Genomic DNA, 13,083 nt, shown 5'->3' with positions numbered 1-13,083 from the left:
ACTAACGTATTCCGTGAAGCAATTAGTTGTGCAGACTAGATGGCAACTAACCACAATAATCTTCCATTAGGACTACATATATTTGAGACTCCCCCGTCTGATATGTCTTCTCTATTGTTAGTTGATAAATTAGGTGTTGAGATTGGATGGCCTAGACTCTTGTAATTTGTTTTTTATAAATTAGATTCCTCCCTTATAAAAAAAAATATAATGGAGTAAGAGAGCCTGTTTCTGAATATATAGAAAAAGACTTCTTCTTCTCTCATTGTTCTTATCTATTTTTGGGAAATTTCTTCTAAAAATTTCGACAAGGATAAGTTTACAGGATAAGACTGCATCGGGATCAATTTACATATTGAATTTACAGCTAACTACAAGTTTGTTGTGCTGCAATACTATCTTGTGAAGTTTCTGCTTATTTACATGAGTTCTAGTCTTTATTTAGCAGCCCACATTTATGCTTTAGTGCTGATCTGCTGTTCCTTCAATGCTTTGCTTTATCTGTTATTCTTCATGTTTAAGTGCTGATCTATATCTAATTTAGTAGCTTGCTAGAATATATATATATACATATATATATATATATATGCCTTTGTTGTTCACGTGGAAAGTGATAAGCGGACTTTTCTTCTAAAGGACTGTCAACTTTCGCCCCAATGCTCTTCAACTGTTTTCCTAACTTCTACGGTTCTACCACACACATACTGTTTTTGTTCCTCCTATTAAAATTTGAGCAAATACTTTGATTGGAATGCTACAGACAGTCATGATACCAATCATTTGTACTCAACAGAAAAATTGCATAGGCAAAAATGGTTACAATTAAATTAAATTAAATAATTATGAAACTGATTATTATTATTATTATTCTTAAATTTTATTAACCTTTTTTTGGAAAAATTGCTTTTGTTCTTGGGAAAAAGGCAGTATATATTTTAGCCTATCACATTTCTATTTTCTTTGTTTGGCATGAGAAGTCTAGGTAAGGGCACTTGAGTGAAAGTTACACTATTGTAAATACATCTTATTATACTTTTTAGATTATGGTTCAAATCCATTACCAATTATATACTTAACTGTTTTCCTTTTAATAAATAGATTTTATTCAACATAACTTTTGACCCCTCACCAATTGTCATTCTTCAAGAGAGATGCTACTTGCCTTAACGATTTTGTCAAAATTATTAGCTCCGCCTAATATACATAATAATCATATATTGAACAAATACTAATATCTATATATCTATATAAAAGTCATCAGTTGTAAACCCACTGATAAATAATATATGTGGATGGACAAGCAATAATATTCAATTAAACATAAAAATGTCCTATATATTTAACTTCTGGGCATCAGATAATTCTCATACCATAATATCAGAGGTAAAATTAAACACACCAAGATCAAGAGGGGGCCATCTAGTAATTCTTGGAGCAGGCTACCAGCCACGAAGGCCATGATCCCTGCAAGGCTTCTCGCCACTTCTAAAAGGCGTATGGTTGACCTGCAGAACCAGGAAATTCCCACCGAACAGATCGTTCATATGAGCCTGCCCATTCTTCAGCCTCTTCAAAGCCTTTCCCCATGAAAGTTTAACTTTAGAGAGAAACCTGCTTCTCTTTCTCACGAACCTTCTCAAGCCAGGAATTCGAAGCTTTGGCCGCTTCCTAATGCCGAACCTCCTCAGCCCCCTTGACCATTTCCTTGTCTTCTTGAATAATATTGCTTGTTCTTCTTCAACTTCATCAAACCAACCTTCATTCTTCAGCCTGTGATAAGAAAACTTGGGCATTGAAGCCATTTCATAACTAATGGATAGTAGTTAAGTAGGATACAGGGTAGATATAGGATGAGCTTGTGAAGGAGAGATGATGGGTCTGCTTTTCTTTACCTTCACGGGATTTTGATAATTTTATCATTTCTTTTACCTTTTCTTTTTCCTCTTCAATTTCTAACGAAAGTGACAACGGCACAGAAACGAGTTGAGTGCAATTAAGGCAAACAGGGGAGCTGGAATTTTTTGGTAATGGTAGTTGACGAGACAACTTCGGATACTACAACTTTACATTGACGTTAATAATATTGTTAGTAGCTGCAGCTGGTTATTTTCCTTTACTGATTGTTGTCGCTGTTGAAGCCCAAGTGCCTATGGCCGAGCCCCTCAAAGAAAGCACCTGAAAATTGGCTCGCTCCAAAACTTGACCGCATTTTTCTTCATTGCACAGAAGATATGTACATCTTAATCTAGAACCAATGACTGTCCCCATTAAGATTAAAAAAATAATCATCTTTCAAACTCTTGATTTCGATTAAAGCCTGTACCTAATTCTCAACATCAATGAAAGCATTGGGTCACTTCACTAGGAAAACTGTTTATTTGGGTCTGCCAACCAATTGATAGACTTGGGTACAAATATGTTGATTGGAAGCGACCCAAATCTTCTTGGGTCATAGAATTGCCATGGCCCCGGGAACGGGAAAAATGGCTGATTTATAGAAAATTGCAATACAGGTAAACAAGAAGGGAGAAAACAAAAATAGGTAATGATCACAGAATATCTCATTGCACGATCTTTCAGCAAATTTAAAAAAAATTAAGAAGTGAAGACTTAGTATAAGAAAGGATCAAGCATGGATGAATCTAATCCATTGAGATAAGCTGGGAATGCCTTCATTCACAACAGTCAGCAAATAGTAACCAGGGGGTGCCACGTTTGGAGATGGAGGAGCCTCCAAAACGGCAACCATCCAACCACCCTTATCCCTCACCGTATTCTTGGACCTCAGTTTCAGCAGTCTTTGATTCATTGAAATGGAATGTGTCGTGAATGGCGGTGCGTAGACGCTATATTCCACCTCCTTGCTAGGCCTTCTTCCCAGCCAGAACTGAACAGCGAACTCTTCTCCATATGCAATGCCATCTGAGCTGCTTCTATACTTTATAGACACATTACCTGGCCTTAAGTGATGGTATTGCCGATCCATATAGTTAGGGATAAATGCTTGTAACCTTAGTTCAGTTGGGTAGGACACATTTCTAAAAATGTACCTGTTATTAGGATTGCCACCAGCAACCAAGATTCTCCCATCAGGTAAAACAAGAGCTGACGAGTGATACATTCTGGCAATCTTGGTGGATTTCAGGACTGAAAATCTTTTGCCTAGCGTTTTCTTTGGCTTGTACAGGTAAGGCTGGAGAGAAGGAGTTGCTGCATTGTTCCATCCGGCACAACCACGTTTAGCACCATTGATGATCAGTATATGGCCCGTTGGGAGGATCAACATGTCATGCATGGTACGGGGTCCCGGCATGTTTTCCATCTTCCATTTGTGTCTGTTCCCTGAGATGACCATTCTACCGCAGGAGCTCAGTGCCTTGAGGAATGTCCCTCTTTCTGCTACTTCATAAGCTCCCGAGGCTGCACCTCCACACACCATGACTTCCACTTTGCGGAACCTGTCTTCATGGTTCAACGGGAGAATTACTGATGACCCTGAGCTTGGGTAGTTTCTTGAACCTCCCCCGGGAATCCGGGGAAAGGTCTTGATCACCTTGTGTTGTCTATAATTGAAAAGGATTGAGTCACGGTTGGCAAAAATGAATAAGTTGCCATCTGAAGAAAGGTGGAGGAAAGGATAGAGGTTGTTTCCGCCAGCATTCTTGTTGTTCGTCTTACGCAGAAAGGGAAGATTAAAAGACCTGTCACTGGAGTGCAATTTAGGAACAAATTCATAACTAAAGACCCTCCTTCCACCGACAACAATGACTCTATCATTTTCGGGCAGTAACTGATTGGATGCGTACCATCGGTCATCTGACAATGACCTCTTTGATTGCCTCCAATTGCACTGGCCATTGCTACAAGGACTGAAGTATCGTACTTTTTGAGAACCACTACCGTGTCCACCAGTCTGAAGAAGTGTACCATTGCTTAGGAACGTACCTGAGGAGCACCAGGTATCAGTGTCAAGCCTTAGCGACCTAACATTATGACCATCTATGTTGTACTCAACGGAATGAGCATAGCACGACCAATCTTCTAAATCTTCACGGGCACGAGTGCACCTTTTCCCACTATAGCGTCTACGAAGCCGGTAACGGGAGGGGCCTGCTCCAGTTTGATCAAAAATAATAACAGTGTTGCGATTTGTTAAAGCCATGTGCATGGCCACAACCCCGGTATTCTGTCGTAGTAGCTGCCATGTCCCTTTTCTCCCGCCAGAGGACGCGCCAACTGCACCGCTAACAACAAAATGCAGCAAAGCAAAGACAGCAGGAATTATAATGGAGAGCAAGTTTTTCTTGTCTTCCATGCTAGAGAAGTGAGAGTTTTAATTTTGTGGCTCGTGGGGTTTCTAAACTTTCTTATATAATGTTATTTGGTTGACGGAGTTCACCAGGCAGTTGTGGGAGACATGACTGGTTCGCTAAAATTCAGATTGCTGATCCTAAAAAGTTTTTAAGTTATTCAAAGCAATCTTGACGTGAGCAGAACAAGATTTCCGTGCAAAGCAGCACACAAAAGATTTTCTTTGCCCATCCAGATAAATCTACGGAGCACTGCACAACTTTTGGATGACCGCAAGCCACTGCAAAATTACAGAAAGCAACAGTAGCATGCCATTCCCGTCTTAAAATGTCTTCCATCCTGCTTGTATATCATACTAGGTTCTCAGCGTGACCATTATTGACCAACGTATGATAGCTCCAATTGCATTTAACAAGCCCCAAAATGAAAAGTCAGAAAATAAGTCAAATCTCTAGGGTTTGGGCCAAACGGAAAAAAGGTTGCAACCGCTGACAATGATGTTTGTTGCTAAAGCAAAGTGCGACCAATTAAAAGAAAGGCAAAAGAGTGACACCAGTCTTTAGGCAGAAGGTTTGCACCAATACAGTATCACCAATGTCCCCTTTCCTTTCCCTTTACTAAATTAGGTGCAGGTTTAATGTTGCAGACCAGTTTTAGCTGCACTCTGGAAAGTGGCTTCCGCCATCAAAGCCACCATACAAACAGTTAGATTTGGACAGTAGCAACACGTCGGAAAGACCAGGCTAATAAGAGTAACTTACCAGATTGAGAAGAGATAAAACTATCCTTTTGTGCTGATTTATGGTTGCTAACCAAGTTAGCAGAGCTACAGGTCATGTTTTGGCTCCACACACAGTGCCCAACAGGGGATTTTGCAGGCCAGGGTTCCACACCACCAATAATGATAATAATAGCTAGAGACAAGTTTTTATATGGGGGCTGAGTGAACCCTCGCAGCATGAAAAATAGTACAGAATACAGATGGCACGTGGCACTGATGCCAATCCAAGGATGTCCTACAATGAGACATGTCTGCTCTCAGTCATTCTATAGCTGATTACATTACAATTATATAATCTCTTGAATAGATTGAGATGTATAAATATGTTTTTGTAGTTTAATGAAACCCACAAATATGTACAAAACTATAAATATGATGGGTATCCCTTCTCTCTTATTCAATTAAGAGACCTGATACCCATCCAGTCATGCCCAGCTCCAAGTCTTTTGCTCAAGAAGAAACTAAAGTACTTACTCTCTGAATGCTAGAAGATAGAAACGGCAGAGGATAATCCAGGCATGCATATTTTGCTTAATAGAGTCTTATTCTAGTATCGATGGTGCTTCGGCAAATGGGACACAACTGAAGGTCTTGCCCGCACTCACAGCAAGTCTGCATGGAAGTAAAAAGTAGGGAAGCATTCTTCAACATATGCTCCACGAAGGGAGGAAGGAACAAAATAAAACCCTTAATTAAGTTACCTGATGTCCACAACCAAAGGCCATATCCTTTGGATTGCAAAGACAAATAGGACAAACCTGTCAGAATTGAATTAAAAGGAAAAAAGTCAAAATTTTCACATTGACCAGAGATGTATTGACCAAAGAAAACAGGTAAATGCAGTTCAGTCTTTTAAGATTGCATTGAAAAGCAAATATTAAAACCAAATTTTAGGTTGAGCTGCAGCAATTAGGATAAGATAAAGTACATGATTATCTGAAGCAGAACTTGCAGAAGGAGTTGTTCTGACAGGTGCATCATATCTACCAGAAGAAGGTGGAGTTGGACGAAAACTGCTTGACCGTGAAGGTTTTGAGTTGCTAAAAGAAGCCGCACCATACAGAGGAGGGGGAAGAGGAACCCTATCAATATCCTTGCCCCTGCTAGTACTGTTAAACCAATAAAGAAAAAGTAAGTTGCATTTGACTGTTATCCCCAGTAACAATGCTTAAATGCCTTTGAAACCTACTAAAACAATACTTTTAGTATTACCCCAATATGCTAAGCTCTAGTGTTGCTTTATACTGAGAAGGAATTTCCATCAGTGCTGCAAGAGCAAACTCTGCCTCTTTTCTGGACCTATCCGTATTCTTCGACATTATTTCTGTAAAATTCACAAACTATAGGAGGCAGCATGTCAAATTAGACAGTGAATAGGACTAATACATGTATCCTTACCAGCTTCAAAAAGCAAATATGAAAACAATAATGTCCACAAGCCATACTTGCCTGGAAATTATCAAAGGCACGAGCAGGAATGTTATCATCAAATTCTCTCATCATGTCCCATGGTCCATCTCCAACTCCAACTAATATAATTGACAAGGGATAGTCGCTGCAAAGTAATTAGAATATTAGGAAGTTGCATATAAAAGAAAGTATCATTTGAAACACAAACAACCATATAGTACCTTGCTCTCACAATTGCTTCAACTGTTTTCATTTCTTGTGGACTTAATTGGCCACGCTCTGTATCAACACTTCTAGTCACCTGCCCCATTCAGTGTAAAAGACGTTCTAAGTTTGTGAAATTATTGACAAAGCGTTCTGATACTTCAGTCTTGATCTTACAGCCAGTAATAAATATCGAGTTTTGGCATTTTCTTTCCTAGTGTTTGGTGTAATCTCAGCTTTCTTAAGTAACTAATTGATGAGATTTTGCTTCTCTATCTGCTTCTACTAAATATGCTAATCCTCTGTCAATAGGGAACTCAGCCTAGAACATGGAACCTATGGATTTGTGGACTGACTATAAAGCCCATGCTAACTAGCTGTTGACTTGTAAAGCTAATTTTAATTCTTTAATTCTTGGACCATGTAACGTCCATTTGGCTCTTGATTCTACTATAATCTTAGGCCACTTGAAAATAAGTTTTTATAGCATTTCCAAATAGATATTTATGTACACACCTCATCAGCGTCCCCATACACACTCCATATTTATTCAGAAGCCTGTTTCTTGAGTTACAAAGTCCTGTAACATCTACACACGCGTTTCACATACAAATGTGTTTTGGATAAGAAAGTTCAAATTTCAGCAATAGAATATTGTACCTATAACGTTTTTCATTCAAACTTTGCCATTTGTCTCAGTTATAACACAAAATAAAATGATCAGCTAGAGGAGTCTTGTAATTCAAGGGGGTTAAAATGATGAAAAAAAAATTGACTAATGCTTTGGTCATTCAATACTGGGACCAATTACAACTGATATGCAGTACTCTAACAAATTAACTACGGAAGAAGGAATGTGGAACCATGTACCTAACCAATATATTATTATTATTATTGTTTTAATAGGACTTACCAAGTATTCAACAGTAAATGGGTTATTGTACAACACAAAGCAGACAAGTTACCTGCCCATCAGCTATTATCAGTAACACATGGTATTGGCCACCACTTTGCTCAACAATGGTGATGGCCATCTCAATAATAGGAGCAAATGATGTTGGTCCTGTCAAAGATAATACTTGCAGGTAGGTGAGGAGGGGAAGGAAAATATTCAGAAAATTATATAAGCAGTGGCTGAAAAAAGAATGAAGAAAAGGAAGAAGTGAAATGAAGTATAACCTGCAAGTCTTAGATTAGGCACTAATTCTCTGTATCGTCTCAACACTTCTTCAAATCCATTGCAAAATGTCTCATCTGGATAGAAGCTGAATACTTCTTGATCATGTGTTGATGCTGCCAGCTCAAAGAATCTCATATCATCTCAATTACCAAACAAATTAAGCTAAAGAATCCAATTGAAAAATCTTTCAAAAAGTATACCATCTCCAAATCCAAAACAAGGAATTAAATTATCCTCGTCAAAGGAAGACAATGTCTTTCCAATAATGGATATTGCTTGTTCATATGGGTTCTGCTCATCTCCAATGTGATGTAGACTTCTTCGGTGGAATGATCTGGCACCTAATTTAAAGCACATCAAAGATGTTACACTGCAACAAAAGAAAAAACTTTAAATGCATCTAGACAAGGTCAAACCTGTCCACTCATTGCTCTTTGTGAAATCAATACCAACAATAAGATTGGAAGACTCCAAGCCAGCACGGGCCAGCGCCTCAGTGACCTGTGGAAAAAGAAGAGAATCACAGGTTTTTATCACCATATTAAGAGGGTACCAACCTAATTACAATATTACAAGTTCTTTTTGGCAGATTTATGAAATAAATATATCTTAGTTTCATAAGAACGATGCATAGTCTCTCAAAGAAGTCATAGATAAATTCATGGCCTTTCCACGTGTTACACAGTCCCAGGAGAGGTTCAAAATAACCACAGCTCCTTCATATGTAGCATTGTGTTACATAGTAAACAGCAGACGGTGAAACAAAAGCAATAATCATCTATATTCATTTTGACAAATAAGTTAAAAACTATTAAACAAAAACTCAAGTACAGCAAAAAGTAACAACACAAAAATGGGGAATCAATTCCATATTCAAATTACAAGTTAAAAAATCCCTGCTATACGTACATTTGTTCCAATGATCTTTGGGTTACAAATATTACCTGTTAGTGAGGAGGCAGAACACAGACTCGCTGGAAAATTAGCATATCAAACAAAATGAACATCAATGATAATTCTAGAAATAGGCTTATTAAGAAATTTGCAGGGTTCAAACATCTGACTTGTCCTCAGTTGGAAAAAGTTGTCAGAATAACGAAATGAATATTACTGTCAACAATTTGTGGTTTACAACTACTTATCCAGACATTAATGCTTAAAACAAAATTGAGATGTCCAATGCAAAATGACTCAAACCAAACTGTGCTCAATATCCATCTCCACAACAGCTATTTTCAGACAATGCTACCAGCATAAGAAACATCCACATATTTGTCATACTCATCATGTAAATAGGTATCCTTAGCTAGTCAAAATGTATAGTAAGGCCAACTTCAGTATGAATCAATTTTAATATGAAGTTTCATATAATTTTTTGTCAAAGTTGATCAAGAGCATTGCAAGCACTCCCATTCATTATCTGCTATGGTTGGTGCACAACTTACATGATTAGTTTAACAAAGATAACACAGATATCCTCTAAATAATGAAAACGAGTGTCTCTAAGCACATTCCTGGCGAGACCATGCTCAGAGATTCAGGGATTGACTAAACATGTCTTGCTTCATGACAGTCCAACTACTGCAAAACTACAACTACAACATTACCTGCTCCAGGCTATTGTAGTTATCATCTATCTTCGAATATTTTCTCTCCAACCTCCTGTTTGATTCAGGGGCACGACCACCATAACTTTGAAGTGGAGGGGCATAATGCTGCTGAGGAACATAGTCTCGGCTTGATGGAGCATATGAAGGCTGTGCATATCTTTGATGATCCCATGAATAGTCTCGGCTTGATGGAGCATATGAAGGCTGTGCATATCTTTGATGATCCCATGAATGTGAATTAGATCCTACAGATGAGGACTGAGCCGTGGCTGATCGTTTTGATGTTACACCACCCATCAGCTCTATAATTTATAGATATTCTGCAAGATCCAACATATATGAACATGAATGCAGCTAAGAACCCACGTGGACTGCAAAAAATGTAATTTCACAGATATTATACAAAACTTAGAAATAAATAAAAGGATTGAATAAGATAAAATAACAGCCAGCATTTTCAGAAAAGTGGTACCTCTTTCCCTTTCACAAGAGAAGGGCCCAAATTCCATTCTACGAGAGCATAGGGATACAGGAAGGGAAGGCTACACAACATTTTGGAAGTCAGTATCACCCAATTTCTTGTCTAAAGTGATGGGGAGAGGAAGGAAATTAAAAACTAAATGATATCCAAATTGAGAAACCAACTTGTCATCACAAGTAGCATAAATTAACAATTAAAATGTCAGTAAGAAAAGATTTCCATGCTCAAATTTCAAATGTGAGGTGAATGTGAAGGCAATTCAATGACTACCCCATCTCCATATGCAGAGAGCCTCAGAAGCAAACCAAATTGCAAAATCTATTGACATTCAGAGGTTATGGAATTGTATGCCATTGATTTGCCTTGTTTTCTTTGGGCTTCTGTTATGCATTTATATGGATAAACTAAGAACTTTTCAATGAAAAAAGAAAACGATCAACACTTTCTACAGTATATCAGCTAATATTTGGTTTTGAATAATGAAAAACTATTCTTACTTCTCTAACCCTTTTAAAGAAAAGAAATGAAAGGAAATAGATAAAACTATTCTTGCTAAATCCAAATTAATTCAAATACTTCTTGCTTCAAAGCGCAGCAATCCAAAATGCAGACTAATCAATTTACACCTCAAATTAAGCTACAACATCGAAATTCCTTACTATACCAACATGAGATTTTCCAGTTTACCATTTTTACTGAAAGAAGTCTATGTAAGCCAGTAATCTTCGTATTGGAAATGGCTTCTTGATAAATGATTCAAGAAAAGAAACATATTTCCAAAGTACCAAAATTAAACAGATAATTTTCATACCTCTAAATTCCTTTACACACATGAATCTGGTTAGAAAGAACCCCCCACCCCCCCAAAAAAAATGGGGGAAATAAATAGAAAAAACTGCATTAAGAATCTAACCACATTTATAACAAGATCATAGGTTTATGAACAGTCCTAGCTGAAAACCCAAGAAATCATAACATTCAGATGTCCAAATTCCACATCCATTCATCAAAATTCACTAAATTTCAAAAAAATGACAAGTCTGTAAACCCCCAGAGGCCAGAGCCAAAGTCAACAAGAACAGTCTGTCAAAAAACAAATAAATAAAAAGTCAGCCAAGGTAGCTTGTCTTTTTACCTTTAAGAAGAAGAATAGAGAATCTGCAGCATTGTTGCCTTTGGGTGGGTAATGAAAAGTGATGAAGGTGGTGATAAGAGTTTAAGTCAGTGGGCGGAGAAGACCGTGTTTGGAAGCGGTAAATGGTGAAGGAGCGGTGAAGATGGGTTGTGTTGGGTTGGCTGGTTGGTTCTTGGAAGTTTCCTTTGTTGCCTATGATGACATTGATACTGACACCCGTCCTCCACTTGCCCCTAACTTAACTTAGGCTTCCCAACTTTCAACTGGTTTCACATTTGTGTCCAAAAGCCGCCTTGCCCACCGTTATTATCAGTTACTACGTTCTTTTACATCCCTTGACTTCCTTTTAACCATTCTTGTTTTTCTTTTCTTCTTTATTTCTAAATAACATTAAAAATTATTTAACAATGATATGAAAATCAAAGCATTGTCTTAATTTTCTTATATACAATGGTGATTCTCATAATATAAACTAATTTGGGCTTCTGTTTAATCTATTCCTAAAGCCACTTCTTTTCCAACATTAATTAAGTACTTGTTTGTTGCCAAGATTAGATTTAGATTTGAGTTATGGGTTCTTATCTCCTTTAAGCTCAAATTTATTTTGAAGAATTACTTAAAATTATTTTGAAATAGAAATCAAAAATATAAAATATAAAATGTACTCATTTGAATTTTTTGAGAATTAATAAAATAAAAGCATGATTTTATATTTTTTATATAAAATAATTTATATTAAAATTGATATTACTACAATTATCTAATCAAATATGATTTAGTTTTGCTTTTGGTTATAGCAAAAGATATATTGTAACAAAAACTAAACAGCAAAAATAACGATTTATAAAATTAAGCCTAAAGTTTCTTTACAACCACTAAATTTATTGTAGTCGGCTAAAAGCATGAATTTTTATATGTATAAATATTTAGTTTAATGATAAATATATATATTGATATTCAAAAAATTAGATTTAATCTCATTTTATATAAAAATGAGACTTCTAAACGGGGTGCTCTAACTATTGGTTGATCTTATACAGCACATTTTGTTTCAAATTTATTGTCCTTATTTGACTTTCACAGAGTTTAGAAAAAAATAAATTTTAATATATTATATATTAAAATTTGAAAATTTTTTAATAAAGTTGATGCTCCATGACTTGTAACACCAAAAAGTAACCCATAAAATTATGAAAATAATTTTGAAATATAAAAAAGTTTAAAATATTAAGTGTTCAAAAAATCATTGGGGCATAATTATGGGACGAAATGATAATAACAAATATAATAATTTATCAAATTAGGCCTAAAGTTTCTTTAGAACTGCTAAATTTGTTGACATCATCTCCACCAATGAAACTAGCTAAAAACATGCACTTTTCTGGACATGAGTATTTAGTTAAATTATAAATAAATATATATATATATATATATATTTTTTTTCGTACTCAAAAAATTAAATTTAAATCTCACTCATCTCTTCATAAACAAAAATTGAAATTTCTAAACGACATGCTGTAACTAATTGATCTTATATAGTACTCATTCCATCTAATTTTTTTTGCTTTTATATTGATTTTCATGGAAATTTGAAAAAAAATTGACTTTAATGTATTTTATATAAAAAATTTACGTTTTTAGTTTATATAAAAAACAGAGTATTATAAGTATCAGAAAAGAGAATAAGAAACCAATAAAAGTTCTAAAGGGGTTCATTAGGTGCTACTTGTTGATTAGAGGCTCACTGGTGGAGCATCCCACAAGTAAATACAATCAACTGGGATTTTTTTATAATTATATCAAGATTAATTGGACCCTTTATTTTCTTTGTCTTCTTATAATCTTTTATAAAGGTATGATTGATGTGTTTCTTTTTTCCTTTTTGGTTAATGCTGCAGCTCTAAATAAAATTATGATTGCTTAGGATTGCGGCAACAATCCTTTCTTTGCAACTTGTCCCAATGCTTCTTC

At 36.1% G+C, this 13,083-nt stretch overlaps 3 protein-coding genes across 6 annotated transcripts; all 3 read right to left on the bottom strand.

The window, feature by feature from the left end:
• Positions 1,274–4,989, bottom strand: LOC18604990 (aldehyde oxidase GLOX). Its single transcript, XM_018117783.1, has one exon. It carries the CDS (start codon positions 4,313–4,315, stop codon positions 2,627–2,629), a length of 1,689 nt encoding a protein of 562 aa, XP_017973272.1. The 5' UTR covers positions 4,316–4,989; the 3' UTR covers positions 1,274–2,626.
• On the bottom strand, positions 1,440–1,802 carry LOC18604991. Its single transcript, XM_018117086.1, has one exon. It carries the CDS (start codon positions 1,800–1,802, stop codon positions 1,440–1,442), a length of 363 nt encoding a protein of 120 aa, XP_017972575.1.
• On the bottom strand, positions 5,211–11,327 carry LOC18604989 (E3 ubiquitin-protein ligase RGLG2). Of its 4 annotated transcripts, none has more exons than XM_018117785.1 (13): positions 11,113–11,327; positions 9,969–10,038; positions 9,494–9,867; positions 8,303–8,387; positions 8,087–8,227; positions 7,886–7,999; positions 7,672–7,769; positions 6,724–6,803; positions 6,542–6,647; positions 6,305–6,432; positions 6,021–6,201; positions 5,794–5,850; positions 5,211–5,704 (listed from the first exon to the last, which is right to left on the bottom strand). In XM_018117785.1, the coding sequence occupies exons 3-13, from the start codon at positions 9,791–9,793 to the stop codon at positions 5,624–5,626; spliced, it is 1,371 nt and encodes a 456-aa protein (XP_017973274.1). In that variant the 5' UTR covers positions 9,794–9,867; positions 9,969–10,038; positions 11,113–11,327; the 3' UTR covers positions 5,211–5,623. The 4 variants fall into 4 exon arrangements, with proteins under 4 accessions (XP_017973274.1, XP_017973276.1, XP_017973273.1 ...); XM_018117787.1 differs by having other exon boundaries at positions 9,494–9,816; XM_018117784.1 differs by lacking the exon at positions 9,969–10,038.

This window comes from Theobroma cacao, chromosome 3 (assembly GCF_000208745.1).
Source record: "Theobroma cacao cultivar B97-61/B2 chromosome 3, Criollo_cocoa_genome_V2, whole genome shotgun sequence".
Taxonomy (NCBI): Eukaryota; Viridiplantae; Streptophyta; class Magnoliopsida; order Malvales; family Malvaceae; genus Theobroma; species Theobroma cacao.
This window is presented reverse-complemented; position numbering and strand designations above follow the sequence as displayed.